The sequence below is a fragment of the Sparus aurata genome, chromosome 16 (genome assembly GCF_900880675.1).
Source record: "Sparus aurata chromosome 16, fSpaAur1.1, whole genome shotgun sequence".
In the NCBI taxonomy this organism is placed as follows: domain Eukaryota; kingdom Metazoa; phylum Chordata; class Actinopteri; order Spariformes; family Sparidae; genus Sparus; species Sparus aurata.
The window spans coordinates 4,306,822-4,334,323 of NC_044202.1; the positions used below are offsets into that span (position 1 = coordinate 4,306,822).

The window sequence follows — 27,502 nt, forward strand, 5'->3', positions numbered from 1 at the left end:
TGTGCGGCAAAGGTAGAGGGAGCAGAGCGCTGACAGCTTAAAAGTGCACCACCCGAATGAGAAAAAGGGTGCAGCGGATGTATATACTGTATCTGGCAGCGAGGAGAGGGAGCCGTGCGAGCGCAGTAGCCTGAAGTAACTGGAAGGCTCTGATTTATTCATGAGCTCGGTCTCTAATGTTGGGCGATGAGGCTCGCAGTCAGCGTTTCACTTCATCATAAAGATGGTGGATGGTGGGTTGAGGTCAGGCGACTTCCTCCACACTCAACTCAAAACCGTTTTTTTGTGGGGCCGGTTTTGTGCGCAGGGAGTGAAACAGAGCGTGTGCTTCTACAGACACGCCAGGTCTGTTTTATAAGATATCGTAAAGGTTCGTTTAAAGGTGCATTCTGTAGTTTGGGTGGAAGTTAATGCCTAAACAAACTCTCTTTGTTTTCATGTCTGACCTCCAAGGACGACACAACTTCACACCGTTTTACTTTGTTTGTGTTTGGCGGACCCTGCCACCCTTTCGACTTTCCCCTTTCAAAACAGTTTGCTGGCGACAGTAAGTGTGCACAGCAGCACCTTTCTACTCCTGACTCAGTACAAAGGCATATTTGATATCTAATAATCTGCAGATACCTGCAGGTGCTGGTCAACAGTGAGTCCTGTTGTTTCTGCCTTTTCTCGTTAACGGCAAACAGAGCAACTAAGTAATGTTCAGTACGTTCATGAAGTTCATGACCGGTAGTTTATTCACAGCTGAGGGTAAGAAAGGCTGAGATGGAGGATGTGAAGCGACTTTTACCTCCTCCACATACGTACATCTCTCTAGTCCACACTGTGTGGCTCCAACAGGTGACAGTTTGATGTCATGAGAGCCACAACAGCGTGCCGCACCTCTTCATTCCCTTCTTCATTCCCTTCTTCTTCTTCTCTTTGTTGTTGCCTTCTTCTTTGTTGCCTTCTTCTTCTTCTCTTTCTTGTTGCCTTCTTCTTTGTTGCCTTCTTCTTCTTCTCTTTGTTGTTGCCTTCTTCTTTGTTGCCTTCTTCTTCTTCTCTTTCAGGTTGCCTTCTTCTTTGTTGCCTTCTTCTTCTTCTCTTTCTTGTTGCCTTCTTCTTCGCCTTCTTCTTCTCTTTCTTGTTGCCTTCTTCTTTGTTGCTTTCTTCTTCTTCTCTTTCTTGTTGCCTTCTTCTTTGTTGCCTTCTTCTACTTCTTCTTCTCTTTCTTGTTGCCTTCTTCTTTGTTGCCTTCTTCTTCTTCTTCTTCTCTTTCTTGTTGCCTTCTTCTTTGTTGCCTTCTTCTTGTTGCCTTCTTCTTTGTTGCCTTCTTCTTCTTGCCTTCTTTTTTGTTGCCTTCTTCTTCTAATTCTTCTTCTTCTTCTTCTTCTTCAGGTTGCCTTCTTCTTCTTCTTCTTCTTCTTCTTCAGGTTGCCTTCTTCTTCTTCTTCTTCTTCTTCTTCGTTGTCTCCTTCTTTTTCTTTGTCTTCTTCTCTTTCTTGCTGCCTTCTACTTTGTTGCCTCCTTCTTCTTCTCTTCTCTTTCTTGCTGCCTTCTTCTTTGTTGCCTCCGTCATCTTCATCTTCTTCTTTCTTGTTGCCTTCTTCTTGTTGCCTTCTTCTTTGTTGCCTTCTTCTTCTTGCCTTCTTTTTTGTTGCCTTCTTCTTCTAATTCTTCTTCTTCTTCTTCTTCTTCAGGTTGCCTTCTTCTTCTTCTTCTTCTTCTTCTTCAGGTTGCCTTCTTCTTCTTCTTCTTCTTCTTCTTCGTTGTCTCCTTCTTTTTCTTTGTCTTCTTCTCTTTCTTGCTGCCTTCTACTTTGTTGCCTCCTTCTTCTTCTCTTCTCTTTCTTGTTGCCTTCTTCTTTGTTGCCTCCGTCATCTTCATCTTCTTCTTTCTTGTTGCCTTCTTCTTCTTCTTCTCTTTCTTGTTGCCTTCTTCTTTGTTACCTCCTCCTTCTTCTTCTTCCCTTTCTTGTTACCTTATTCTTCTTCATGTCACAGATCATAAACCATCTTTAAAGCTGCATACCTCCACCTACTGTGGTGTGTAGATGCTGCACTTTTGAGGTCAATGAAAGCCATTTGGCTTCACAACATCGGCTAAAAATGTACCAATACCAAATATGTAGTTCATAATATAAATGCACAAATATCAGACCAATATATACGATATAAATTTGGGAACATTGGATCTTGTAAACTGCACCTGTAGGTCTGTGTATGTAATTTTCAGCTCATTTAATTATCCTCTTTTTTATATTTAAAGTGGCAACAGACACTAACTTCCCACAAATTCACCCACTTTGTAGTATTTATGAACACAGTTTTTATTATTCTTTGTTGTCAGCTGTTCTAACAGGCATGTAAATAATGCCTACAAAGACGATGATCCCATGAAGAACAGCCACCAGACACACAAAACACACCAAAGTACCAGGAGTGTCGACATACTTACAGTGTTTATTAGTAAATCCTGCTTATGTTTTAGAAATGAACTTGAAGTACTTGACTTGATGTCCTTCAGGCGATGATTCAGACTGACAGGATCAACGTCGCCCTCTGCTGGTCGGAACCGTCTGTTTATCATATTCAGCTGCAGGTGTTTTTCAGCTGACATTGTCTTTTTTTATTATTATTTTTTTTATTCCCTGCGAGATGTACACAACCTTTTAAATCCTTCTCTCGTGTCTTTTAATATTCTGTCCCCCGTGTCTCGTTTTTTTTTTTTTTTGTGGGGGGGGGGGGGGGGGGGTGGGGGTAAAAACTGTGCTGTGTGTCCTTGATTGCAGAGGAACACAAGTTTTCAAAGAACACGCCTCTGGTGATTCTAAAATTAATTTTATTTTTTAATGCAGGGAAGAAGGAAAGAAAAAAGAGAAGATCAAAGCAGTTGATGTTGGCATCCAGACAGATTTCTTTCACCTAAACTCACCGCTCTGGTTTTTTTTGGGGGGGATTTTGTTGAAGTGGGGTTTTAAAAAGAGGCTTTTATGGAGGCCAGGAGGCGGAGCGGCAGGGGAGCCGGGCTTCAAGGGGGGGGGGGCACAGTCGGCGGTCCGACAGATGTTCACAAGATACAGGAGTACATGTGTAATACATTGTGTTCTGGTGTTTCAGTTGGAGTTGTTGTTTTTGTTGTGTGTTTTCTTCCTGTTTCGTTCTGTTTCCTGCGTGCCAGCGTTCCTGCGCATCCTCCCTCTGGTTTCATAATGTTTCGTGTCTCTTATCTTTTGTTCCTCTGTGTCTCAATAATCGTGACATTTTTGGTTTCCAAATGACATTAAACGGCTCTGACTCTGATCTTTTCTCTGCTCCATTTGTTACGATAAGATGAATCATACTTTGTGCACCACACACACACACACATATAACAATTTTACAAAAATGGAAAAAAAACACACACACATCCCGCCCTGGTGTCCTCCTACTCTCCAGGAACAAAAAGCTGCATTAGACGCCTCGTCGAGGTGATAGTTTAAAGTTTAAACTCCCGAGAGTCTTAAAAAAACAAGGTCGAGTGATTCCTCAAGGTCACACGATGACATTTCGAGCTCGGTGAATCAGATTAAAAGCCGTCTCTGATGTCGTCGAGTGGCTCTTTTTTTTTTTTTTCGCGGGCCTCTCCAGCTGCACTCCTGAATCTGCCACATTTTTCTTTCCACTCTTCAAATTTGACAAACAGGATTTGAACTGAAGCCTCCCACGCAGTAAACAGTCACCAGCGGAGGCTGCGAGTGGCTGAGGGAGATATTTACCACTCGATGTGTTTACCGCCTCGCGCAATCTGAAACGGCAGCTGCTGCCACCGGTCCCTTCACCAGCCTGTTTGTTTTGAAGGATGGCGGTCACAGCTAGCTGGGAGCCGGGAGGAGTCGATTGTGCCGCTGCTCTGGTTCACTTGGCCATGTACGCTGCCACCTCCTTCTCCAGACTCTGGGCGAAGCGGTGGTTGAGGAAGAGGAGCTGGCCGTGAGGGAGCAGGCGGCTGAGCAGAGCGTCGATGCGGTTGCTCCTCAGCAGGACCTGGAGGGGAAGAGTGTCGTTAGTGACGACCCTGCGCGGACTCTTTAACGATCAGAGTTACTTATAGTTGCTAATAAAAATCTGCACGGCTGCGATCTTGTTTCACTGCTGTTTCCATAACCTGTAATGACTTGTTCCTGCTCTGCGGAGGTAAACTGGTGCACTGGCTTGATTTCAGTCTAATGAGGCCCATAAACACGTGTACACACTCTGCTACAAGATGTTCCTATTTGAATACAGCATCGTTAAGGCCCGGACCAGAAACAAACACTTTGTTTTGTAATAATACGTCAAGTTTATCAGGCTTCAGGAGACACGCGGCGACACTCCGGTTAAAGTTACTCAAACTGGACTGAATGGTGCATTTGTTGGGATCTATTTTCTGCAGCGGATGAAGTATTTCTGTCGGCAGGACTGTGTTTGAATTCATGGAGATGATGCAGCAAGTCACCCAGTTACCCAGTACCACAGTGAGGGAGGGCAGGCCTAATATCAGAATTCAAGAGGTACAGAAAAGGCAGATTTTTAAGATTTATCTTTCATTCCGACCACATCAACAACCAGTGGCGTGCACAGACTTTTTGAAGGGCAGGGGTGAAAAGAAGGGCACTTTAGTGTGCGTTTTGGCTCCCAAGAGGGCACTTTAGCGCGTGTTTTGGCTCCCAAGAGGGCAGTTTATCATGTTTTAACCAGCCAAGGGGGCAGTTTAGTGTGTTTTGCCTACCAAGAGGGCACTTGGGCACGCTTTTTTGGCTCCCAAGAGGGCACTTTAGCACACATTTTGGCTCCCAGGAGGGCACTTTAGCGCACGTTTTGGCTCCCAGGAGGGCACTTTAGCGCACGTTTGTCAACAATTGGGCCACGAGGAGGGGCGACTGCCCCCCCTGCCCCCCCCTTGTGCACATCACTGTCAACAACTGTACTTCAGACCGTTAAATGTACAACACGTCCTGGAGCTCCCTTCATGAAGGTAAAACATGGTGCTCACCTCGCTGCCCGGCCCAAGCATGTGCAGGTGGTCCAGGCAGTGTCGGGTCAGGTTGCGGAGGGTCCCCTCGGCCAGCAGGAGGTTCTCGTGGGGCTCGCAGACGAGGGCGAAGCCCAGACTCTGGACCCCGAGCCACAGGGCGCTCATCTCCTCAGAGAAGGGGTCTCCAGCTCTCAGGCGCACCACCCCGCTGTCGGCCTCCTGCAGGGCCAGCGCCTCCTCGCCGGGCACCATCTCCACCAGCGGCTGGCCCGAAGCCTCCCGGAACAGAGAGACGGCGCTGCGGACATGCCTGAGTCACAGAGGGTCAGATCAGTGCTCAGTTAATATCCAGACATGACCTGGAGACGGCTGTGGCATCAGGACGTCAGCAGGATGCAGAGACAGCAGTGTGGATGCATGGTGAGGGACCAATCCTGAGGCTGCACGTCATCTCCACCATGTGTCTATCAGTGATCACAACTGATCCGTCAGAAACATGCTGATGTTGGTCAGTACAACACAGAGCAGCTTTGACTGATGTTGTTTAGCTGTTTGTTAGAGCAGCAACACGAGAAAGTGTTTGGCTGATATTCGATTAATAAGAAAAGTATAAAATGTGACCCACCTTGCAACCACAGCTGTCTTCTCCTTCTGCAGGAGTCTCCTCTCCTCCGGGCTCAGCTCGGACATCATGACCTCATCAGGTCCGAACACCCGCGAGTACAGAACCCGACTGTCCCCGGCAGCGACAGCACCGACCGGGCACACGGTGTGGATCAGGAAACATCGGACCATGTTGTGTTATGTGGACGAGAAGCAACGAGAAGCCTTTTGTTTCTCACGGACAGTGTTCACTGGACATGCTCATGTTTCTACTGGTTTATCACTTCCGCGTTTGTCAGCTGACTGATCACGTCTACGTTGCATTGCCCAGATCGAACCACCAGATGGTGCACTAACATAACATAATATAATATAATATAATATAATATAATATAATATAATATAATATAATATAATATAATATGATATAATATAATATAATATAATATAATATAATATAACATGATACAATATAATATGATATAATATAAAATGATACAATATAATATAATATAATATAATATAAAACAATGTAATATGATGTTATAATACAAAATAATAACATATAATATAACATAATGTAATATCATATAATATAACACAATATAATATAATATAAAACAATAAAATACAATATCATATCATATCATATAACATAACATGATATAATATAACATAACATAATACAATTTAATACAAAACAATAAATTATGATAAAAAATGTAATAAAATATAATATAAAGTATATAATAAAATTTTAAACAATATTATTTGACATAATATAAAATAACATAATTGTGTATTATATTATGTAATGCTATGTTATTTTATGTTGTTTTATGTTATGTTATGTTATGTTATGTTATGTTATGTTATGTTATGTTATGTTGTGTTATCATGTGATTTCAACCAAATAAGAAATTAGTTTCACAATTGTACATCTCTGGTTCTTCGTAAACATTGATATCTACCAGTGTGATGGTAAAATGTTCAACTTAGAGGCAGAAGCAGGCAGCAGACAGAACGAAGGAGGCAGCAGAGAGGATGAAGGAGACTGAAGGAGGCAGCAGAGAGGATGAAGGAGACTGAAGGAGGCAGCAGAGAGGACGAAGGAGACTGAAGGAGGCAGCAGAGAGGATAAAGGAGATTGAAGGAGGCAGCAGAGAGGATGAAGGAGACTGAAGGAGGCAGCAGAGAGGACGAAGGAGGCAGCAGAGAGGACGAAGGACGCAGCAGAGAGGATGAAGGAGGCAGCAGAGAGGATGAAGGAGGCAGCAGACAGAACGAAGGAGGCAGCAGAGAGGATGAAGGAGGCAGCGGAGAGGACGAAGGAGGCAGCAGAGAGGATGAAGGAGGCAGCGGAGAGGACGAAGGAGGCAGCAGAGAGGATGAAGGAGGCAGCAGAGAGGACGAAGGAGGCAGCAGAGAGGACGAAGGAGGCAGCAGAGAGGATGAAGGAGGCAGCAGAGAGGATGAAGGAGGCAGCAGAGAGGAAGAAGGAGGCAGCAGAGAGGATGAAGGAGGCAGCAGAGAGGATGAAGGAGGCAGCAGAGAGGACGAAGGAGACTGAAGGAGGCAGCAGAGAGGATGAAGGAGGCAACTGACAGAACGAAGGAGGCAGCAGAGAGGATGAAGGAGGCAGCGGAGAGGCTCAGTGACATGAGAGTGTGTCGGGGTCTCAGCAGACAAGCAGAGGCAGCTGTTAATCCAACAGCTGCTGCTGGTCACGCTTCTTTACTCTGAGAGGCCCAGTGTGTGTGTGCGTGTGTTAGTGTGTGTGTGTGTGTGTGTGTGTGTGTGTTTGTGGTGCTTTGTTAACACTCACTCCTCTGTCCTGTTAACCTCCTCACCCTTCTGCCCTGCACAGACCTGCTGAGACTGAAACGCACTGAAACACAAGCTGACCATGTGACGGTTTGAGCTCTTTGTGGGATTTCATCTTTTCTTCTTTTATTACTGTGGATGAAAACATTTCTGACTCTCTGCTGCTCCTCTGTCATTGACACGACTGACGCTGACAACTGGACGAGAGCGGCAACACTTAGGTGTTGACGTACGTGAGGAATGTGACCGACAAATCCACTGAAGAGAGCAAAGAAATAGCATCATCGACTGTTTATGTTGACGAACCAGCTCCTAACTATAGCTTAGAAGCAGTGGATCTATTAACTAGCAATCTCAACATATAGCTAATTAGCAATCCGGCATATTTACATGAACTATTGGATGGACTACCATTAAATTCTGAGACATTCATGGTCCCCAGATGATGAAACCACAGTGCTTTGATCATTTGATGATTCCTCTGGAACCACCAGCAGCTCAAAGTGTCCACTTATCCGCCTGCTGGATGGAATGGTACAACATTGTGTACATTCATGGTCCTCAGAGGATGAATCTCAACAACTGTAATGGTCCGCTGTCTTTTGATCTAGAGGTCAGAACCATTCAAAACCTTCCAAACAAATCCTGTGATTTAGCCTAGATTGCATGAAGTGATGGAAGGCAAAGTTTCTTCAAATGATGGCTGAAATTGAATTTCCAAGAAGACAGGTCTAACTTATTGTTGTTTCATTCAACTGTACTTCTTCTTCTTCTACAAGATTTGGATTTGCAGATAATTTTGCACAAAAAAAAAAAAAGATCACGGTTTCCTTAACTTCTCCTCTAGTGTCACAATGAGCTTTATGTTTTTTGGTCCAGACATTCATCATCATCCTGTGAACTCATCAGGTCAGAACCTGCAGAACTTCTCCTGGATTGCTTTTTTTTGTCTCGAGTTAATGGATTTGCCAAAGGATTGTAAAGGTTTCTCAAAGTTAAAGAAGGCTTAAACTGGATTTACCCTGAGATTAAGGTTGTGTTCCCCACAGTTTCCCAGTCTTTGTTATGCTAAGCTAACCAGAAGCTGACTCTGGCTTTATATTCCTCAATTTTTTTGTCTCTCTCACAGCAAAGTTAAGCGTAACTCCCCCCAAATTTTCCAGCTGTTTCTCAAGGCCAGGATGGACTACCTTTACACTGAGGTTGATTCTTCCATGATTAATGTTTAGCCCAGTTATGTGAAGCTTTTTATCTGCATATTTCTGCAGACGCCCACGCTGTGTGTGATCATTAGCCCGGACCGATGTGCAGGCACTCCTCTGGAGAGATCTCCGCAGGTAATCACTAACCAAAACCAGTGTGAACATTCAAAGTGAAAGTGAATTTTAGATTCCTCACATGGAGCTCCGCTTCATTTAGAGGATCGATATATAGAGTTTAACATTCACATCAAATGCAGCGAGCGTGAAGGATGTGCAGCCGCTCGTGCGCTGAAAACCACAAGAAAAAGTCTGAGCAGGTTTCAGTTCTTTCGGAGCGTGAGTCACAGCTACTCTGATGAAACAAACCAGCTGAATAACAACAACAGGATGTATCAGCCTGTATGCACGGACCAATGACTGCGAGGCCCGCTGGTTTGAAATAAAGGAAGCTGGCCGACTGAAATAACTTTCTATCCAGTCAGCGAAAAGATCCTGAACTTATTGTGAAATCATCCTGCAGATGGACGTCCAGAAATCACAATCACGCAAAAGAGAATACAAATCTTTGCCGTGTGTTTTTGATCCTCGATAACATCCGAGACCACAAACCCCCCCACCCCACCCTGCCTGCGAAACCACAGTGTTGTGCTAGATGTTCCTCCGCCCTTTGCAGGTTGTTAGGGCTTTCGTTTCACAGGCTGGTTTGTCAGCCTGCTGTCAATGTCAACGGGTCAGAGCAAACAGGGGGTTTAAAAGGTGACACCCAGGCTTGAGCTCTGGTGTGTGGGCACCTTTGATCGGCACTGTTGGTCGCCTGCAGGTGATCGTGGGTGGAGCGCATGAAGACCGAAACAGGCTGAGGGGAAAGAGAGGAGAGGAGAGGTGGTGATTGGAAGGGTGGGGTTTGTTTTTCAGTGCCGCTCTCTCCAGGGCGCTGTGAAGTTCCTGAGATGTCGGGTCAGTGTCGTCGCTGTGAGGACTCTGACAGAGAAGAAGATTTATGGATTTGTAGAAAAGACCAGCGTATTGTGTGTTTTGTTGCTGGTTTTGGTGCTTGGTTGTATCAGCACCAAAACACAACATAATGCTGGTCTTGCTGGTGACTCCAGCAAGACCAGCATATGTTGTGTTTTGGTGCTGATCTATGCTGTTTTTTTTCCAGCAAGGAAGCTAACTTTAGCTTTAAATTTAGCAAATAAGCACAACTGAACACAACCTGAATCGTGATTACTAGAGGTGTGCCAAAATATCGATACTACGATATATCGCAATATTTCGTCTTGAGGTATGTTATCAATACACTGGTGCCAAATATCGATATTTAAAAATGTAAAAAAAAAATATATTTTTATTTTTTGGCCCACCACCACCACCCCTCTTCGGAGGACAGCTTTATCTTTATTCAAACATAGGTATACAACCAAATAAAATTTAAGAAATGGTTTAAGTAGCTCTGAAACCCACACATATAGATATTTATTGATAGTTGTAGTCAGTGTGTGTGTTAAGAAGAGATACTGTGCAATATACTCTTTGTACATGGCTGTCATTCATGTGAAATTGATTGACAGTGTTTTGTAATTCCTGTGAAATGGATTCAGTGCAGTCAATAAATTCTGAATTTCTTCAGTGACACAGATATCGTGATGTATCAATGATGAAATTTCTTGCAATATATCGATTATCGCAGAATCGCTGTATCGTGATATTATCGTTATCGTGGGCAAAATATCGTGATAGTATCGTATCGCGAGGTACCTGGTGATACCCAGCCCTAGTGATTACAAGCCTGCCGACTTAATTAGGTCAAATTTAGAAGGTTTTATTTATTAGGCTGTCAGACAAAACACTCCGACTGTTCCGGCTTCTCACTGCAGCACGTCAGCTTTTATTCTAAATGTAATGATTTCAGTCTTTCGAAAGCTACAGTGTGCAACAAAACAAGCGACTCAGAAAGCCGACATTGTTAAACGTCGGGACAAAAGTTCCAAGTCCTTTTATCTTCTTCCTTTTTCTCCAGCTCCTAATTGGATGGGTCCAGTTACAAACCCCGGCTCAGGGAGACCTGCCAAGTTCTCATCTACATTTAAAAAAAAAAAAAAAAACCCACTGTTGAAGTGGAAAATTGAAGCTTCTCTTGAATGGCTCTTGCAAGTGTCGCATTATGTATGCCTCATGTAAAGGTGCGAGACCTCTCAAACCTCAGCGACTGGCCAATTAATCGCCTCAATGACACAAAGACGGGCAGCTTGATATGAATGGAGCGGAACCATTGACAAATACATGTAAAGATCACTGAAATTTAAAAAAAAAGTGCTCCTCTGTTTTTCCCCTCCACCCACATTAAATCTTCACTCTGCTGCCTGCAGTCATTCTGAGGGAAAGAATTAAAAACATCTTCAGTTGACTAAAACAACCGACAGACATGTCTGTCAGCTGGAAACTGTTGGCTGTAAATTAGTCTTTAGAGCTCAGTCGGAGGAATGCAAACAAAGGCCTTCCCTCTCTTTCCCATAGCCACATGGCCGCGGGGAAACTGCCTCATTTCAAACTTTGGTCAACTGCCAGAAGGGAGGGAGTCGCGCGTTTATAAGATCAGTCACGTTTTTACAGCACATGGTGGCTCTGATTTTTTTCCCCCTCCTCCTCCTGCAGCAGTGCTGTTAGGAGTCCTGTCAGAACGTGTCGGGCCGCCTGCCACAAAGCCACTCCCTCTACACACACACACAGGAATGTGTACATGTGTGTGTGGGCACGTGCTGCAGCGGGGAGGCCACTCCGAAACAAGGTCAACTCGAGAGGGAAAATTTGAAAAACAGGAACTGCCGTGTGAAGGAAAACCTGCTTCCCCGTCACATGCAGCAGAGGAGACCAAACAAACCGGCAGACGGGCTAAACTTAGAGTTCAAATGTGCAGAGTTGAGTTTGCTTTGGCTGAATCCTTCACACCGAGGGCCTCTCAGCACACAGCGTACAGCTTTTAATCTCACCTTGAAGTGCCTAACACTAGCTGCAACTAACAATTACTTTAATTGTAAGTCTATAAAAAGTCTATAAAATAGTAAGAAATGCTCATCACATGTTCCCAAAGCTCATTCAAAAGGATCCCACTGCTTTGTGAAGTGAAACCCAAACACTGTATTTACAATATAAAACTGACAAGCAGAAAGTCCTCACAGGAGCTGGAAGCAGAGAATGTTTGGCAATTTTGCTCAACAAATCAATTACACTGGTCAACACCAAATGTATTGTTTAAGTTTTTTTAGCTGATTTAGGATCATTTTGATGTGCTGAATCAGAGACGTTCTACTATTGTAGAGACAGATCACTCTGATCATTTTGAATGGGGAGATCTGCGACGCCAAAGATGGCGCATATCCCGCCCTTTTCACCAACAGCCAATCACCTGCGTTGTCACAGCCGAACCGGGAAAATTATAGCCCAATCATGTTGTTTCACCAGCGCGTGCGCACAAGTAGTTTTTACGACAGAGACCATCAAAGTCCTTCACGTCTCTGTCTTTATCTAATTTATAGAGTGAATGATAAGAAATGATGTATTAGACATTATCTGGTCCATACATCAATGGTCAGGTAGAGTAGAGCCAGAGCACAGCAGCCGGCACAGATTCAGCCGTATGATGGACGTCGGTGTCGTAAATCCGCACGCATGCGCAGTGGAGTTCTCCCTGTAGGAAAAGAGCGTTTTAAACATAATTTCTACAGTAAAGTCGATGTTTTTTGGTTTTTATTTGTATCTTATTTCACTGGCGAGCATGTCTGTATGTTTTTTTCCGTCCTGCTATCACGTTAAAGGGTGGATTTGACCATGCCTCCATTCATTTAGATAGGGGTCTGGGGCCGTATTTATCAAGCTTCTTAGAATTACTCCTAAGAACCCTGCTAAGAGTTGACTTATGAGTAAAAAAATTCTTCGCTGAAAGCTGTACTTAAAAGTTAGTTATCAAGCATCTTAGTCACACTTTCAGCGAAGTGTAGGACTGAATCTTAAGTGTCACTCTCAGAGCTGAATTACGACATTACTATGTGCCGTAAACGGAATTTTAGGTGACGTCACTTCTGTGTCCATAGAAATGACCAATCACGGGAGGGAATCCGTTGTCTAAGAATAAAGAAATATCTTAGAAATATTTAAGTGGACAATGGGAGTGTATATTTTGACAATAATCTACAAAATAATACAAAACATATCAGCAATTAATCAAAAATACATGTTTCCTTATCTTTCCAATTCATTAATTAGGCAACTAACTTGAAACTGGTGTGGGTGGCTCAATATAAACTAGCCTACTGCAGCCACATGCAGAACTCAACATGGAATCAAAAAGAAAACACAATTGGCGAGAGGAGATAGTGTGATTAGTGGAGCTAGTCGAGGTAAGGAAGCTCATCATTAAAGGCAAGTTCAGCCCAACGCTTACCAGCCACGATAAAAAACAGGCATGAGAAGACATAGGGAATCAACTATATGCTTCTCAAGCCTTCTGCCATCGGTCACCAGCTGACTGCAAGAAAAAGTGGTAGAAAAAGTCTTTGCCAGGCGGAGGACCACCTGGCAAAGACTTGAGCGCAGTTGCAGAAGTTGTGCAGCGCATTCTTGGAGAAGATAACCCCAGCAACTCTGGGTTGGACGGTGGCCAGGATCCAGCTGCGATGAAGCTTGAGTTGCTTTCAAAAGCGTGAGTTCACAAATTATTCCTGTTACAACTCTATAGGGATATTGCGCTGCTCCTAGGTGCATTTTGATGAGAGATACGTTCGTAATTGTTGTTGGATATTTGCCAGGCTACTGTTCAGTAAATGTCTAAAATGTGTGTTTGTTCAAGTTTTAACCATAACAACAATAGAACCATTTCTGATATTTCATCCATATTCTTTATTTTTCAGTTTGGATTGAGATGCATTAAGAGAGTCTCCTATGTCCCCTGGCATCTCTGACGCGCACTCTCCCTGTGCTTTGACGCGGTGCAGCCAGGCCCAAGCACTTCGTGTGAGGCAACGGGCATCAATCTCGCCTCAGTGCCATCCCCTGCTGGCAGCTCCTAACCACTTAGGACACCTCTGGAGGTCTCTTAAATATCTGGGAGAGTAGGAGTGATTCTTAGACTTAAGAAAGTTGATAAATAGCTTTTATTCTTAAGTTTGAGAGTAGGACTAAATTTCACAAATTCTCAGGACTTAAGTGTAAAATGGCACTCTAAGACGTTTGATAAATACGGCCCCTGGTCTCTTTGGGCTTTTCGAGGCGTTGCCAAGATGGCCGCCGAGTGGCATGACTTGCCAAGAAGGACTTTGGCTGAATCCAAAAATCACATTGGTTCTGCTCAATCAGGTCAACTTTCTGAACAACGCTACATATTTGTTTTTTAACGTTTTTGTTTACATGTACGGGTATTTTCACGTCATATGATGCAAAGTTCTTTTTCATGTCTTGCAATAAACAAATTCTGAAGATTTTGCATGTGCCAACTTATGACTAATTGTTTTTTTTTTTATATTACAAGTGAATGAAATGGCTTCGACTAGAAGATCTTGCAAAAATAAGCCTGACGTATTCTGCTACATCTGCGGTGAATACACCATTGTTCCTAACAGGAATCTGGTCACAAGTTTCATAAAGCATGCTTACCATGCTTATTTTGGTATTAAACTTGGTGACCGGGATAAAGCTTGGGCGCCACACATGGTATGCAAGTCATGCACCGAGTATCTGCGTCAGTGGACCAAAGGCAAGAAGAGTTGTCTGATGTTCGGAATTCCCATGGTTTGGAGGGAGCCGACAAACCATGTCACTTACTGCTACTTCTGCGCTATTGATGTGACTGGGATCAACAGGAAGAACCGAAGCAGCCTCAAGTATCCTGATCTTGAATCAGCACGTCGTCCTGTAGCTCACTGTGATGAAATTCCTGACATCAGTGATGAAGATTCCTTCAGTGTTCCAGAAGATGAAGAAGGAGAAGAAGTGGTTCTTAACGATGATGCTCCACATCCTTTTTCCCAAAAGGAGCTAAATGATCTAGTTTGCGATCTCAGCTTGTCAAACTCCTCTTGCCGAGCTATTGGCATCCAGATTGAAGGAAAAGAACCTCCTCTCTGACAGTGCTCGCATCACCTTTTACCGCAACAGACATCAAGAGTTCCTCCATTTTTTCTCTGAAGAGAAGGACTTGGTGTACTGTACAGATATTGCTCAGCTTCTGCACAAGCTTGGAGTGCCACAGTATGAACCCAAAGATTGGAGACTGTTCATTGACAGCAGCAAGCGATCGCTGAAATGTGTTCTGCTTCACAACGGCAACCAGTTTGCCTCTTTACCCCTTGCTCACTCGACTACACTGAAGGAGAAGTATGAAGCGGTGAAGTACGTGCTGGAGAAAATGTGTTATGATCAGCATGAGTGGCTTATTTGTGTTGACCTGAAGATGGTGAATTTTTTGTTGGGACAACAGTCCAACTTCACCAAGTACCCATGCTTTCTGTGCATGTGGGATAGTAGGGACACTGCTCAGCATTACACAAAGAAGGACTGGCCTGTGCAGGAGGAACTGGTGCTTTGCAGAGCAAGGAACGTCATCAACAATCCTCTGGTAGACAGAGACAAGATACTCTTCCCACCGCTGCACATCAAGCTCAGCTTGATTAAACAGTTCGCCAAAGCTCTAGACGAGGACGGTGGCTGCTTCACTTACTTGTGCCATGCTTTTCCAGGATTAACCATAGAGAAGTTGAAAGCTGGCATCTTTAATGGTCCTCAAATCCGTCAGCTCATCAGAGATCCTGAGTTTGAAAACTCAGTGAACGAAATGGAACTGGAAGCATGGAAGGCTTTTGTTCTGGTCGTGAAGAACTTTCTTGGCAACAACAAGGCCAGGAACTATGCAGAACTTGTCACCAATATGCTGACTGCTTTCAGAAACCTTGGATGCAACATGAGCATCAAAATGCATTACTTATTCTCACATATGGATCGGTTTCCTGAGAATCTGGGATCAATGAGTGATGAGCAGGGGGAGAGATTCAATCAGGACATAAAAGCGATGGAGACCAGGTATCAGGGACGCTGGGATGCAGTCATGATGGTTGATTACTGTTGGATTCTGAAGAGAGACATCCCTGCTGCTGAGCATTCGAGGGGTTCGAAGTAACGGAAGTTCATGCCCTGAATTTTGCACAATGACGACGTAACGTTCAGTTTACATGTACTTACCTTTATCAATGTCTATTGTTCAGTTTACAGAAATTGAAGTTTGTAACATTTAATTAATACATTCTGTTAGAAAACGATTTTTTTTCTCCTAAAACCTTTTTTAGATGAGAAATATTAACGAAAATCAACTGACAATGTCACAAAAATGTACTCAATTTAGTCAGAAAATCGCATTTTTTAAAATCAAATTAGCATAAAAATCTGACCTGATTGAGAAAAATTGATGTAATTTTTGGATTCAGTGGTGCAAAATGGTCCCAATTCATAGACAACTTACAAAAACATTTTTTTGTAACCCAGTGTTATCAAAACCTTTAACTTTGTCTTGACTAATCTTTTAAAACGATTACTGCCAACACTGAAGTGCTGTATGGTAGTTTATACACACAGAAGCTACGTTTCATTTAAATGTGTATACGCATTTTTAAGGGTGTCGTGTACTTTAAGTCGAGCGTGCAACATGCAGGAATTTTAGTTTAAAACATTCAAAAGTTAACAGAAGGTGAAGCTACAACTGTTTATGTTCTGTCAAAGACATCTGTGTGCTGTGTTGCAGATATATCTACTTAAGTTATGGAATTAGCATGCTAACCTGCTAGCCCTTACCTACTTTGTACCTCAAGAACTTTGAGTCTAATAAAACCGCTAGCTGAACAGTCACTTGGCTAAGCAGCCAACGTACAATTTGAAATATTTAACCTTTAATCTGGTCATTTTCTTTTCAAAATGTCTCCTTCAAATTTAGAGTAACTTCTTACCCTCCCGTTTTACACGTCAATGTTATCCAACCTGATGATTCCACCCATTAAAACAAAAATCTCACAATTCAACAAAGTAAAGATGCCGTACATCACATTTGAACACACGTTAGATCTTTATTTCAGCAGCTCCCCCGCGAGCCTGTACCAAAATATTCAAAAACCACCCAAATCATTAGAAACTGACATTAGCTGTGCAGAGGGGAAGACATTTTCTCTCTCTCTTGAAATTAAGGAATCAAATGCAAAACAAAAGAAAATCCTCACACTTGCCGACCTGCAGCATCAGAAAAAAAAATCTCACTGCAAAAGTTAACAGGTAGCTGGTTTGCTTTGGCATCTTCTGAGAAAACAAAGTTACCGTGTACTGCAACCGATCAGGAAGGAGAAAACAAAAAGCTCTGCGTTAATCTTAAACTTCTTTAAAATGTCCAATTTGCACTTTGAGTCGCCTACAGAAAGGCACACTTTGAACAAACCAGTGGAAACGGGGGGTAAAAACAATTCATAACAGAAAAATATCAAAATCAGTATCAAAAAAAAAGCACCTCACCATTTCAAGGTATTTAAATTAAGTGCTTAAATAAGGAGGGAAATGACAAGTGGAAAATTAAAACATATCCAGAGAGGAGACAGAGACTTGGCAGTGTGGTTTACTTGTATTATTGCAATCTGGCAGTGATTTGTGCTGTGAATGCCAGCATATATAAAAAAATAAAAACAAAAAAAAAAAGGTAAAAACAGGCAGTAGGTCCAAGTGGTTTTTAAAAAACAGATCACATTGCTTCAGATCACCTTAATGAAATCTGCTCACTGCACGATCATTTCACGTCCTTCCCTCTTTAAAATTTGCATAAATAACTAACTTTGCTATAGTTAAATGAAACTTGGAGATCTCCTTCAGTCGGCTGAATCCCAAAAGCAATTTCCTCGTTGGCGGTGCGAGGCCTCGGGCTCTGAGAGGAGTTCTTTTTACTCAGTCTGTTCAGGGGGGAGGCAGTGTGTTAGAGGCAGTGGAAGAGGACGAGGAGGCGTTCACAGCTTCTTCAGGCGGCTGTACATGTCTCTCTTGCTGCGCTCCCCGGCCCAGGTGCGACTCTTGAGGCGGAACTTCCTCAGGTCGTCCTTGTGGTCCTCGTGGTGCATGGGCACGTAGGACTCCGGTTCACATTGTGGCTGCGCAGAAGAGAACGAGAGGATGTTAAACTACTGAAGAGGCAGCAAGCATTTTATTCAACCGTTGCACAATGTGCCCACATGTGAGCGTTTTTCTGAACTTGCATCACCGTGAAGATGCACTTTGAAAAAGCTAGTGAGCAGGGACGGACCATTCAATTTTTGCCAATAAACCGATATTTTCCAACTCATTATCAGATTGCTGATGCAGATATATAGATTTAGTTAAAGCTCGACTGCAAGTGAGACCTCTAAAGCCGAACTGACCTTGAACTCATGGTAGAAGTCTTTGTATCCGCCCTTGAGGATGTAGAGTTCTGGGTAGTGGAGTTTGGGATACTCGTTCATGGCGCGGTCTCGCTCCCTGACGAAGCGGCACATTCGAGGGCCGCGCTCCGACGAGAACTCGCAGTGGAAGATGATGACGACGCGTTTGTCCGGGCAGGATGAGAGGATGGGTGTTTTGAGGAGGAAATCCTCCACCTGGTCTTCCTGGTGCAGGTTCAGAGCGCCCTGTAACAAAGATGAACCCAAACACTTTAACCACAAAGTACAGGAAATGAAACAGACAAGTGTGCGCAACTTGTGTTTCAACAAATATGATTTGAGATTTTGCTCACCTTGATGTGTCCTCCGATAAACTCGTAGGGGTATCTGCAGTCGATGATGATGAGTCTCTCGACTAGATGATTAAAGTGATCGGACACAGCTGCCACCATCTGTCGAGCAAACGGAAGACAATTTATTAGTAAAGAAGTAGAAACAGTCTATATCGGATCTCTTTCCATCTTTGCATCCCAAGAGAAGCCAACAGTTGAGCCTCTACTCACCGTCTCTGAGGTAATGTACTTGAGGTCTTGGTGTTTGCCATCCACTGTGGGGAGTATAAAAGGCTAAAAAGAGAAAAGGAATTGGATTAGAAGTGTCTAATCAAACAGAATTAAGTCATTAGTGTAAGAAACACAGTAGTCTTCCTTACCTTGGTGAAATCTCCTATTAGCTCATTAGAGCCGTCCTCACCGTCCAGCAGCTTCTCAATGTCTGTCTGGCAGAAGGACTTGGACCGCTGCAACAGAGCGGAGCCCTGGAAGAAAAAAAAAGGAGGTAGAGTTTAAAAGGAGGCAGTCGAGGAGAAAATTAGGTAATTTGAGATCGTCTATAAAGCCGGTGACAATAGCCAGACAGCCTCAGAAGACGTTCCTCCACTTCCACTAAGGAGGTGACAGATGGTGAGTGGAAACTGGTTTCTGAGCTGTCAATTTATCCCCACAACAGGTTTGTGCTTCTGTCTGAACTGATCATGTTTTCCCCTCCAGAGGGTTTTCAAATATCATCCGCCATCTCAATAACAATCAAATCCAAAAGGTTAGAACAGCAACCACCAGATGAAACCTACTAAAAAGGGGATGAAGACTGACCATTCTTGGGGATTCAGGGTTTTGTTCCAGGTTGGTGACGTGCGTTCCAGCCAGGCTGCGCCGCCTCTTCACCCTGACAGGCGTGGTTTCGTCTCCGGGGCAGTCGGGACGCTTGATAGAGGGACGGGACACCGGACTGGGCATGGAAGGGGAGCGGAACAGGCTCCGCGGCCGGCAGCGAATCACAGGCTGAACGAGACAAAAATATACAATTTAACTCATCATCCATTTACATTTAAAATTGATTTATAAAAATATAAATGGTAAACATTTCAGCTACTAAATTCAGACTCACCGAGTCTTCTCCTGCGCTGTCAGACACCAGTGGGGCAGTGAGCAAGCTGGCCATTCCCATCGGCATCCCAGAGTTGTTCTGTAGGTGACAAAGCAGTGTCATCAGACAAATACAGGACAGATCATCAAAGTGAAATCATGTGGCTCCTTAATTTAAAAAGCAAGGAATAAGAATTTTGACTTTCTGTGAACCCTGTTAACGTGTGATCTCTATTCTCCCAAGGCAGGGAGTGATTTCAAATATACCAAAAAACCGTTTTGGAATATTCTTAGTGACAACAAATGCGTCCTTTTCATGAACGTAAGCGACAGGGGCCTCACCTCCATGTTGTCATCTAGAACTTCCAGGAAGCCGTCGTCTTCATCGTCTAGAGACGAAGTGAGGGAAGAGCGTCTCAGGAACAGGGGACTGGAGTCACAGAAGTCAAGCTGCTGGATTGGAGGAGGTGAAGAAAACTGGACAGGAGAAAAGATCAGAAGTGTTAGTTTTAAGAACCAGATCAACACTTTGTGCACCAAGATGAAAACTGAGTCTTCACATGTTTACATACCATGAGGGCTGGTGCTGAACTGGGGCGGCGGGCAAACGCGTCCTTTGACTGACCACCATTAAAGGAGCGCATGCGGCACCGCGACACAGGCTTGGTTGGTTTCTTAAATTCAAAACCCTCCTAAAAGAAAAGAAACATTTGAAGAAAGTGAATCAATGCTCCAACTCTTTAAAAGACGACTTTCACAGACTTGAATTGTCGATTGTACAGAAACTGTTCAAGGGAATCTAACCCTCAACTTTCAAGTGGCTACTAATCTGTTTTTAACAATATTTCAGCAAGCGTCTCTCATGTTACTGATATGCTTTAATAATAAGATGATTCTACGGTAGCTTTAGTACTTGACCAGCCATCAGTTCATTTTACAGCAGGTTCTGTCTTAGTGTTGTGATCTAGTGATGACACAAACTGCATCACTGACCTCTGGCATGTTCTCCTTGTTGTCGCGTTGTGAGGAGATTTCGGCGGGTTGTTGTCCAAATATCCCGTAGCGGTGAGAATCCGTTTCCTGTCCCTTCATACATGGACTGAAGCCCTGGAGCTGGAGCTGTGGGGGAGGACGGGGAGAGAGCGACAGTCAGCAGAGACTCAGCCACAGTAAACAAGCTAACAAACTGTCCTGTGGTAGGTTTACACCGGAGGACCATTTCAGATCATTAATTATGAAAAACTGCCCTCAGGACAAAATTACAACACAGCTACAAGATTGGTTACTGTGAGGCAAAACAGTCAGTTGGGATTATTTTAAAAAACACCACTATGCAGTTGGCCCCTCGTGTGTTTTATGATCTCTTGATTTTAAATTTGTCTAGAGGAATATTTTCAGATGGGACCATTATATATTTTACAGCCTAATTAAGACTAATCTCACAGCATCTGTCAGCCCTGAACATCAGCCAAAAAAAACAAAAAAAACTAATTAAAACAAGACATGCAGGACTGTAAACAAAAACCATGACAAATCTGCTTACTGGCAATGAGTTGATTCTTCGAATTGGCATCTTTCTATAATTGGTACAAGAGGGGAAAACGAAAGGAATTACAGTCAGTACAATCAAAATCAACAGGCAGACTGGCAGTTTTAATTTGAGGAGTGAAAGACTCCCTGGTGGGCAATAATCTTCAAATAAGGAGAGGCAATCCCAGCCAAACACCAGTTAATAATTTGAGGTTATCGACTAAAGAGCAACTTACTGGTTGACAACTCTGCTTGACTGTTGAATGGCCTTTTCAAATCTGAAAGAGAAGACATGACAAATTATTTAAAATTAGATTAAAAGGTTTGGGATAAGAAAAGAAAAGTAGGCCTACAACTGACAATCCCATTTATATATCATTTTTACAATCAAGTGCTTAATTATTTTGTCAGAAATAATGTAATAAAAGTACATAAAAATGCTGCCAACATGTTCTCAGAACCCAATTTTTGGTCTTCAATACGCTTTCAAAACATCTGTATTTTTTTTTTTTTTTAAATCATAATCAGTAAATGTCAACATCTGAGTGAAACAAATATTACGATGGGATTGCTTAATTTAAAATATTAAGACTTAGGTTAACATGAATGATTGTACAGGTGACACGCCATATAATGTTAAGCATTAAGTTCAGATTCAAGGACATTCTTAAACTTAAAAATATAACTCTTTTTTTTAGCATTTTCCAGTGAAAACTAACATGCCTTTGGAATAAAACCTGCAGAGAAAGAGGCCAGAGGCACCTTCATTGGCAGTCAGAAAACACCTTGTGCTCATAAACTACAAAGACAAAGAACCTGCAGCTATATAAAGGAAGCAAGGGGAACGGTTGGACCAGAGGAAGTTGGGTGAATGCATAGAGGCAAGAGGTGGTCTTTGCACTGGAGTGATGCCCACCTGTATGCTAAATGAGTGGAGAGCTCAGTGTCTGGGGGGAGGGAGGGCAGGAGAAGGGCGATGCAGAGATCAGCTAATCTACCATATGCCTGCTGGAGCCAACGCCGCCAACCCCTTTTCTTGCAAGGGCCCTTTGTTTGTTGAGGAGAGAGCGTGTCCCATTCAATGCAGACCAGGAGAAGGGGGGGCAGTTCTGTGGGGGTGCCCTCATTTCTATAGCCCTGACGCAGAAAAAACTCCAGCCCCTCTTTTCCTATTGAAATAACAGTGCAAAGGAAGAGTGTGCCAAAACCCAGAGGGGGTGGGCTATCATTAAACCCAAGTCCTCCCCCGGCCTGGGGTCTCTTAGCAACCGAGCAGCTGTAAAGGAGGTGAATGAGGTCTCGAGGACCAAATGCTGCTGTAAAGGAACTTACACATCTGACAGCGGCAGATGTCTGCAAGGACTCGCCCAAGTGAGAAGTATGAAAAAAAAGGGCCACCCAAGATTAGCAAAGTATGGGTATGCTGACAAACTGGTCAAGATAACCAGTTCTTGTGCTGATAGGAGTTGATACAACCTAGTCTTGATGTGCCGTACTGAGGAAATTGCCAGTTAAAATAGTCGTTCCATAGCATTCCTCAACTATTTCATTTAATAACCTAAAGAAAGTTAAGCTCAGATGCCGTGTCAGCTAATCTGCTTAACAAAATGAGTGAAGCCATCGTTTTTAAGCCAACGGTAGAAACTATAATCCAACAGATGAGAAATAATGCTTGGCTCAGCTGAGCCCAAGCGCAGGGTGGAGGCAGTGGGGGGATGGAGGTGGTGATGGTGGTGGTTGGTTAGGGGGGGGGTGCACAGGGACACAGCTCACAGGCTGATTGATTAGGACAGACATGATGAGGACAGTGCAACTTACGTGTCCTCCATTTCAATAGAGTCCATGGGGCTGGGGGGATCCATGCCGAGGCCTGAGGGAAGAGATTTGTGTCTCAGATCAATAAAAGCATCAGGTGGTGCAGCAAACAAGAATACCAGCAGTTTGGCATTTTGGATTGACAAATTAAAAGAATTGCTGCAAATTAATTTCCTATTGATAAAGTTATCGATACATTCATTTTTCTATCGATTAACCTGCAGCATCTTTTGTCCAACAAACCACCTAAAATCTAACAACTATACATTTACTACAATAAATGATAAAGAAAAGCACCATATCCACACATTAATAACCTTTAAACAGCCATCTTTGGGCATCTCTGCTTTGAAAATGGCTTAAGTGGGTCATAGACTAATGGCTGCCGCTTTACTTGCAGTAATAAAAGGCAATCATTGACAATACTCACTACCATAAGACCACATCTAAGGTGAAAAGGCATGACTATTAAATCAGATGCAACACATGAACATTAGGCCCTCAGGCACCAATTCTAATAGCATCAATTAGCACAGACAATAGGTTCTCAGGGAGGGGGGCTCACCAGCATCAGATGAGACGTCAGAAGCAAAGGAGGGAATCTTCTCAAGGGGTGCGTGCTTTCTCCTTTTCGGGGTATCACATTGGCTGCATGGGGGAAAAAAGATGAACAAGGAAATCAGAGATGTAAATAATAAACTAGGCTGTGTATGCTAGTACAGAGATGCGGGAAACTAGTTGTAGTTGTGTCCATGGCTTGCATGGAAGAGCAGCTGCAGTTCAAGTTAACACAAGTTGAAGTAATATCATTAAAATTGAGTGATGGTACCTTCCAAGTCCTGCTAAATTGTTCATGTCCAGAGCCAAATTGGTGACAGGAGACAACACAGTCGCGGGTCCTGGGGAGAAGAGGTTCTTGCAGTGCGTGTTCTTTGTGCTCAGCTCGGGGTGAGTGAGCGAGGAAAGCCCGGGGATCCCATCGGGCCTAGTTTTCAAAACGTTGTTTACAGGACTGGTGCTGCCGAAAAAGTGAACCGACTCCATCTTCAGTGGTCCAAATTGTACAAATCCTGCCGTAGTTATTGCCTTATGGTTGAATCAGTTTGAATTTCGCGGTCGGAACGTGAGAATTAGCAAGACGGTCCAAACTTAAAAGCTAACCCGGAAGCTAACCAGCCAGCTAGCAACATTTAAGTAAACATTTCCAAAACATACGGTCCGAAACAAAGGCGGGAAGTGATTCGGCAGTTCCGTGTGGAGTGAATTTGATTCAGTCTTGCTCGAGTACTAAAGCCACATAGTTGTTGTTACTGTCAGAGAGCTGTAGCACAGCGTACTCCCTCTCTGACAGCCCCTGGTTTCTGAGAAAGAGAGGCCAGGGGCTGCCTGTATTTATGTTCAAAATAGCAGCTCAGGAGCGGCAATCTTCGAGCCAATCAGCGCTGTTGTTACATCGTCTCGACCAATCAGAGAGCGGTACGTCTCTGCGCTGTTGTCCCCCTCACCGGATGGGGCGGGGGAAAAATTAGGATGTGACACAATCCTTTAAAATTTTCATCTTTCTTCTCAGATATCTTTTGTTCTCGTGGGCTCTAACTTATATTATTATAAATGCGACAAAAATGGCATATTGTTCACCGATAAAAACACCTGCTTTTTTGACATTTTACTTGTATATTTGTGGAGTAAAAATGATTCAGCTGCAGATAAGAGATTTGGAAGAAACTGAGCAAAACAGGACAAAGCTTTGTAAAATGCTCTTTGCCATTACAAAAGGGCTGCCTTGCAACTCTCTCTGACCATAAATAACCTAATTCACACATCCAAGATTAAATCAAAGATTACTGGATAATTGTTATAGATAGATAGATAGATAGATAGATAGATAGATAGATAGATAGATAGATAGATAGATAGATAGATAGATAGATAGATTCTTCCTTTCACATATTCTCTGAGCACATTGTGACCTGATTTTGTGAATGCACGCTGGTAAAACCAGCTCATTCTCCTCCCACACAAAGTGACTCAGATGACAGAAATGACTTTTTCATTTTGATGCATCACTGAAAACTTCCTTTCTGCTGTTTCGTTCCCTCTCTGTTCCACCAGCGAACACATTCTTCTTCTCTCTAAAATCATGTTAAATTCATGAATGTTTTATCTGATCAAATTCATGAACTGAGCTGCTTATCGTTTCTGAAAACACGTGTGGTTTCCACTGGTGGTTGCGTAAGTGAGTCGGTGTGGGAGTGAGAAAGGATTTAAAGGTGGTTTGAGTTATTCTTCCCCACATCACGCATCACTTCCTGTCTCAGATGTGACAAGAAATGCAACTTAAGTTGCCCAACCATGCAAATTCAGTCTTATCTACTCACCTATATGTAAGTGGAATGGTGGATGAAGACCACAAGACATTTTTCTGGAGCTTCCCAGCAAAACAGTATTACAACATTCTCCTAAACAACTGAAGTAGATGGAGACTTGTTCTAAAATTAAAAAAAAAACAACCAAAAATATAAAATTTGAATATAAATGGCTTCATACAGCTTATTTGGCATTATAAGTCTCCAAGTGCACATTTACATCAGCTGTTTAGGCAAATGCTGCAATTGTTTTTTGGTGTAAAACCCCAGAAATGTTTTATGGACGCTGAAACGTCACCAGATTTTTCACCTACATGGTAAATTATTACTACATTTCACTTAGGGGTGAAGTGGCCCTTTAAGTCCCAGAAACCAGAAAAAAATGAAGCTAAAACTGTTACAAAAAAAGTTAAAGAGGGACACAAAAACAGCTACACTGCTTCTGCTGGCAATATGGTTATATGAAGAAACAATCTGGATTTCACATTGTTTAGTGTCGGTGTAGAGTAGAATCAAAAATAAGTACGTTTAGACGAGTTCTGTTGCCTGCTGGTCGTCTAATGTCTTCTGGATTAGGCCCTTGTGTCTTGCTGTGAGCGTCACATGCAGGCTTCTTCTGCAGGACTCCATTTTGAGAGTTTAAAACACTGAAAACAGGGACCGAGCCTCAAACTGAGGCAGTCCAACTGACGACACCAGACAGCTGTTACCACTAAAAACACATCAGTGTTTTGCATGAGGTTTATTTGAGGTCTCTGTTTGTTGTTCTGAAACTTTTTCCTCAAGTGTCTCGTGCACAGTCCTCTCTGTATTTACAATGCTGACCGTGCAGTTTTGTGTAATTTCAGGGTCTGATATGTTATCAGGAAGGCAGCACCCATTTTAGCACAACAACAGTGCTTTAGTATTCCAACGAGAAGCTCTTTCAGAATCATTTTTAGCAAACCTGTAGCTGTAAGCACGGGGGTGGACCTGACTGACCTTTGGCCGCTGTTCACCGGAACAGTCTTCATTCGGGCTAAAGTATCTGCTCTGTGATTGGCATCACGAATGTAAATGAGGTTTAATGAACTTCCCTGGAGAGGTACGAGCTCAGGCCCGAGACCCCGGGCTCCACACCCCACATCTGAAAAGAAGAGACAAAAGGAGGGGAGAGGGAGACTCGACTCACCTCGAATAAAACCTCCTCCAGCCTCCCAACACCTTCTGTTCCCACCAAACCTGCACCGACTCCCCACTGCCCGCCAATTTCCTCCTTATACAAGCTCACACCAACACACACATAACAAGGAGACAAGATTCACAAACTACTGACTTACCAAAGCTAATGATGCCACCATGAAATATAAGACAGATATCAAAGATTATTTAGATTTAGAGGGATCAATTTCCCACAGTTTTTTTTTTTTTTATCTCTTTATCTCTTCGTCCACTTTCTCATCACTTTGCTTTGTATTCCTGAGTTGGTCGGACTTTTCTCTCGTCTCTGCACAGATATTTCGGACGGATCGTTTGCGTTCGTGACCTCAGTCTGAGACATCTGTGACGTGTTACGCTCAAGCTGTGTGAAATAATCTGCAACAGGATCGACAGAAAGTGAATCAGCAATGATTTTGTTCCTCCAATAAGAGAATCTTCTGCTCATCTCTGTGTTATGTAAGACTAAACTGAATATTTTCTGATATGGGACTTTTTCTTGTGACATAACAACATTTGAAGACGTCACTGTGGACTCAATTTTATATAACTGCATCAGCAAAGGCGATAATCACTCAACTTAATTCCTTGTAAAGTATTGCAAAGGCAGAACAAAATAAACATTACATTACATTATATGTGACAGAATGTGAAACCAGTGAGTTGTTGTTCTGCAGGAGCTGACAAGAAATAGGTGGAGGCAGCGTGCAGCCTCGCCGACTTCCCTGTGAAACCACAACCTGCCAGTTTCACATTTCTATTTGTCTAGCGTACAGATTGAAGAAACAAGAATAACATGTTCATTAATAAAAGAAATGTCAACAGCATTTCCAAATTCGCTGCAGCTAGCTGTCGCTTCATATTTAGCCACGCATGCCATACAAACCTGAGAGTGGGATCAATGGGCCTCATTCATGAACCGTTCTCACGAACAAATTTGTTCTTAAGTCCCACTTACGAAGATTTTACGAAGATTGTGGCATTCATGAATTTTTTCTTATCTAGGATTTTTTCTTAGGCAAGAACAAATCCTACGAACACTCAGGAGTACTCTTACGCACATTTCAGTGCCGAAATGTTGGCATGGTTGTGTTTTCTTCACTTGTGTAGTTCAATAAAATGCAATATTACAGTGA

At 43.1% G+C, this 27,502-nt stretch overlaps 2 protein-coding genes across 2 annotated transcripts; both read right to left on the bottom strand.

Annotated features, from left to right (window-relative positions):
* Nucleotides 1-2,727: 2,727 nt before the first annotated feature.
* ap5s1 (adaptor related protein complex 5 subunit sigma 1) lies at nt 2,728-5,898 on the bottom strand. Its single transcript, XM_030443134.1, has 3 exons — nt 5,600-5,898; nt 4,993-5,284; nt 2,728-4,004 (listed from the first exon to the last, which is right to left on the bottom strand). The coding sequence occupies exons 1-3, from the start codon at nt 5,767-5,769 to the stop codon at nt 3,876-3,878; spliced, it is 591 nt and encodes a 196-aa protein (XP_030298994.1). The 5' UTR covers nt 5,770-5,898; the 3' UTR covers nt 2,728-3,875.
* Nucleotides 5,899-16,683: 10,785 nt separating this feature from the next.
* Nucleotides 16,684-24,207, bottom strand: cdc25b (cell division cycle 25B). The gene is made up of 15 exons (XM_030392174.1): nt 23,633-24,207; nt 23,369-23,451; nt 22,807-22,858; nt 21,225-21,266; nt 21,002-21,035; nt 20,452-20,577; nt 20,031-20,150; nt 19,801-19,935; nt 19,481-19,558; nt 19,186-19,374; nt 18,747-18,851; nt 18,598-18,660; nt 18,388-18,486; nt 18,035-18,280; nt 16,684-17,767 (listed from the first exon to the last, which is right to left on the bottom strand). The coding sequence occupies exons 1-15, from the start codon at nt 23,845-23,847 to the stop codon at nt 17,627-17,629; spliced, it is 1,728 nt and encodes a 575-aa protein (XP_030248034.1). The 5' UTR covers nt 23,848-24,207; the 3' UTR covers nt 16,684-17,626.
* Between the last annotated feature and the right edge of the window lie 3,295 nt (nt 24,208-27,502).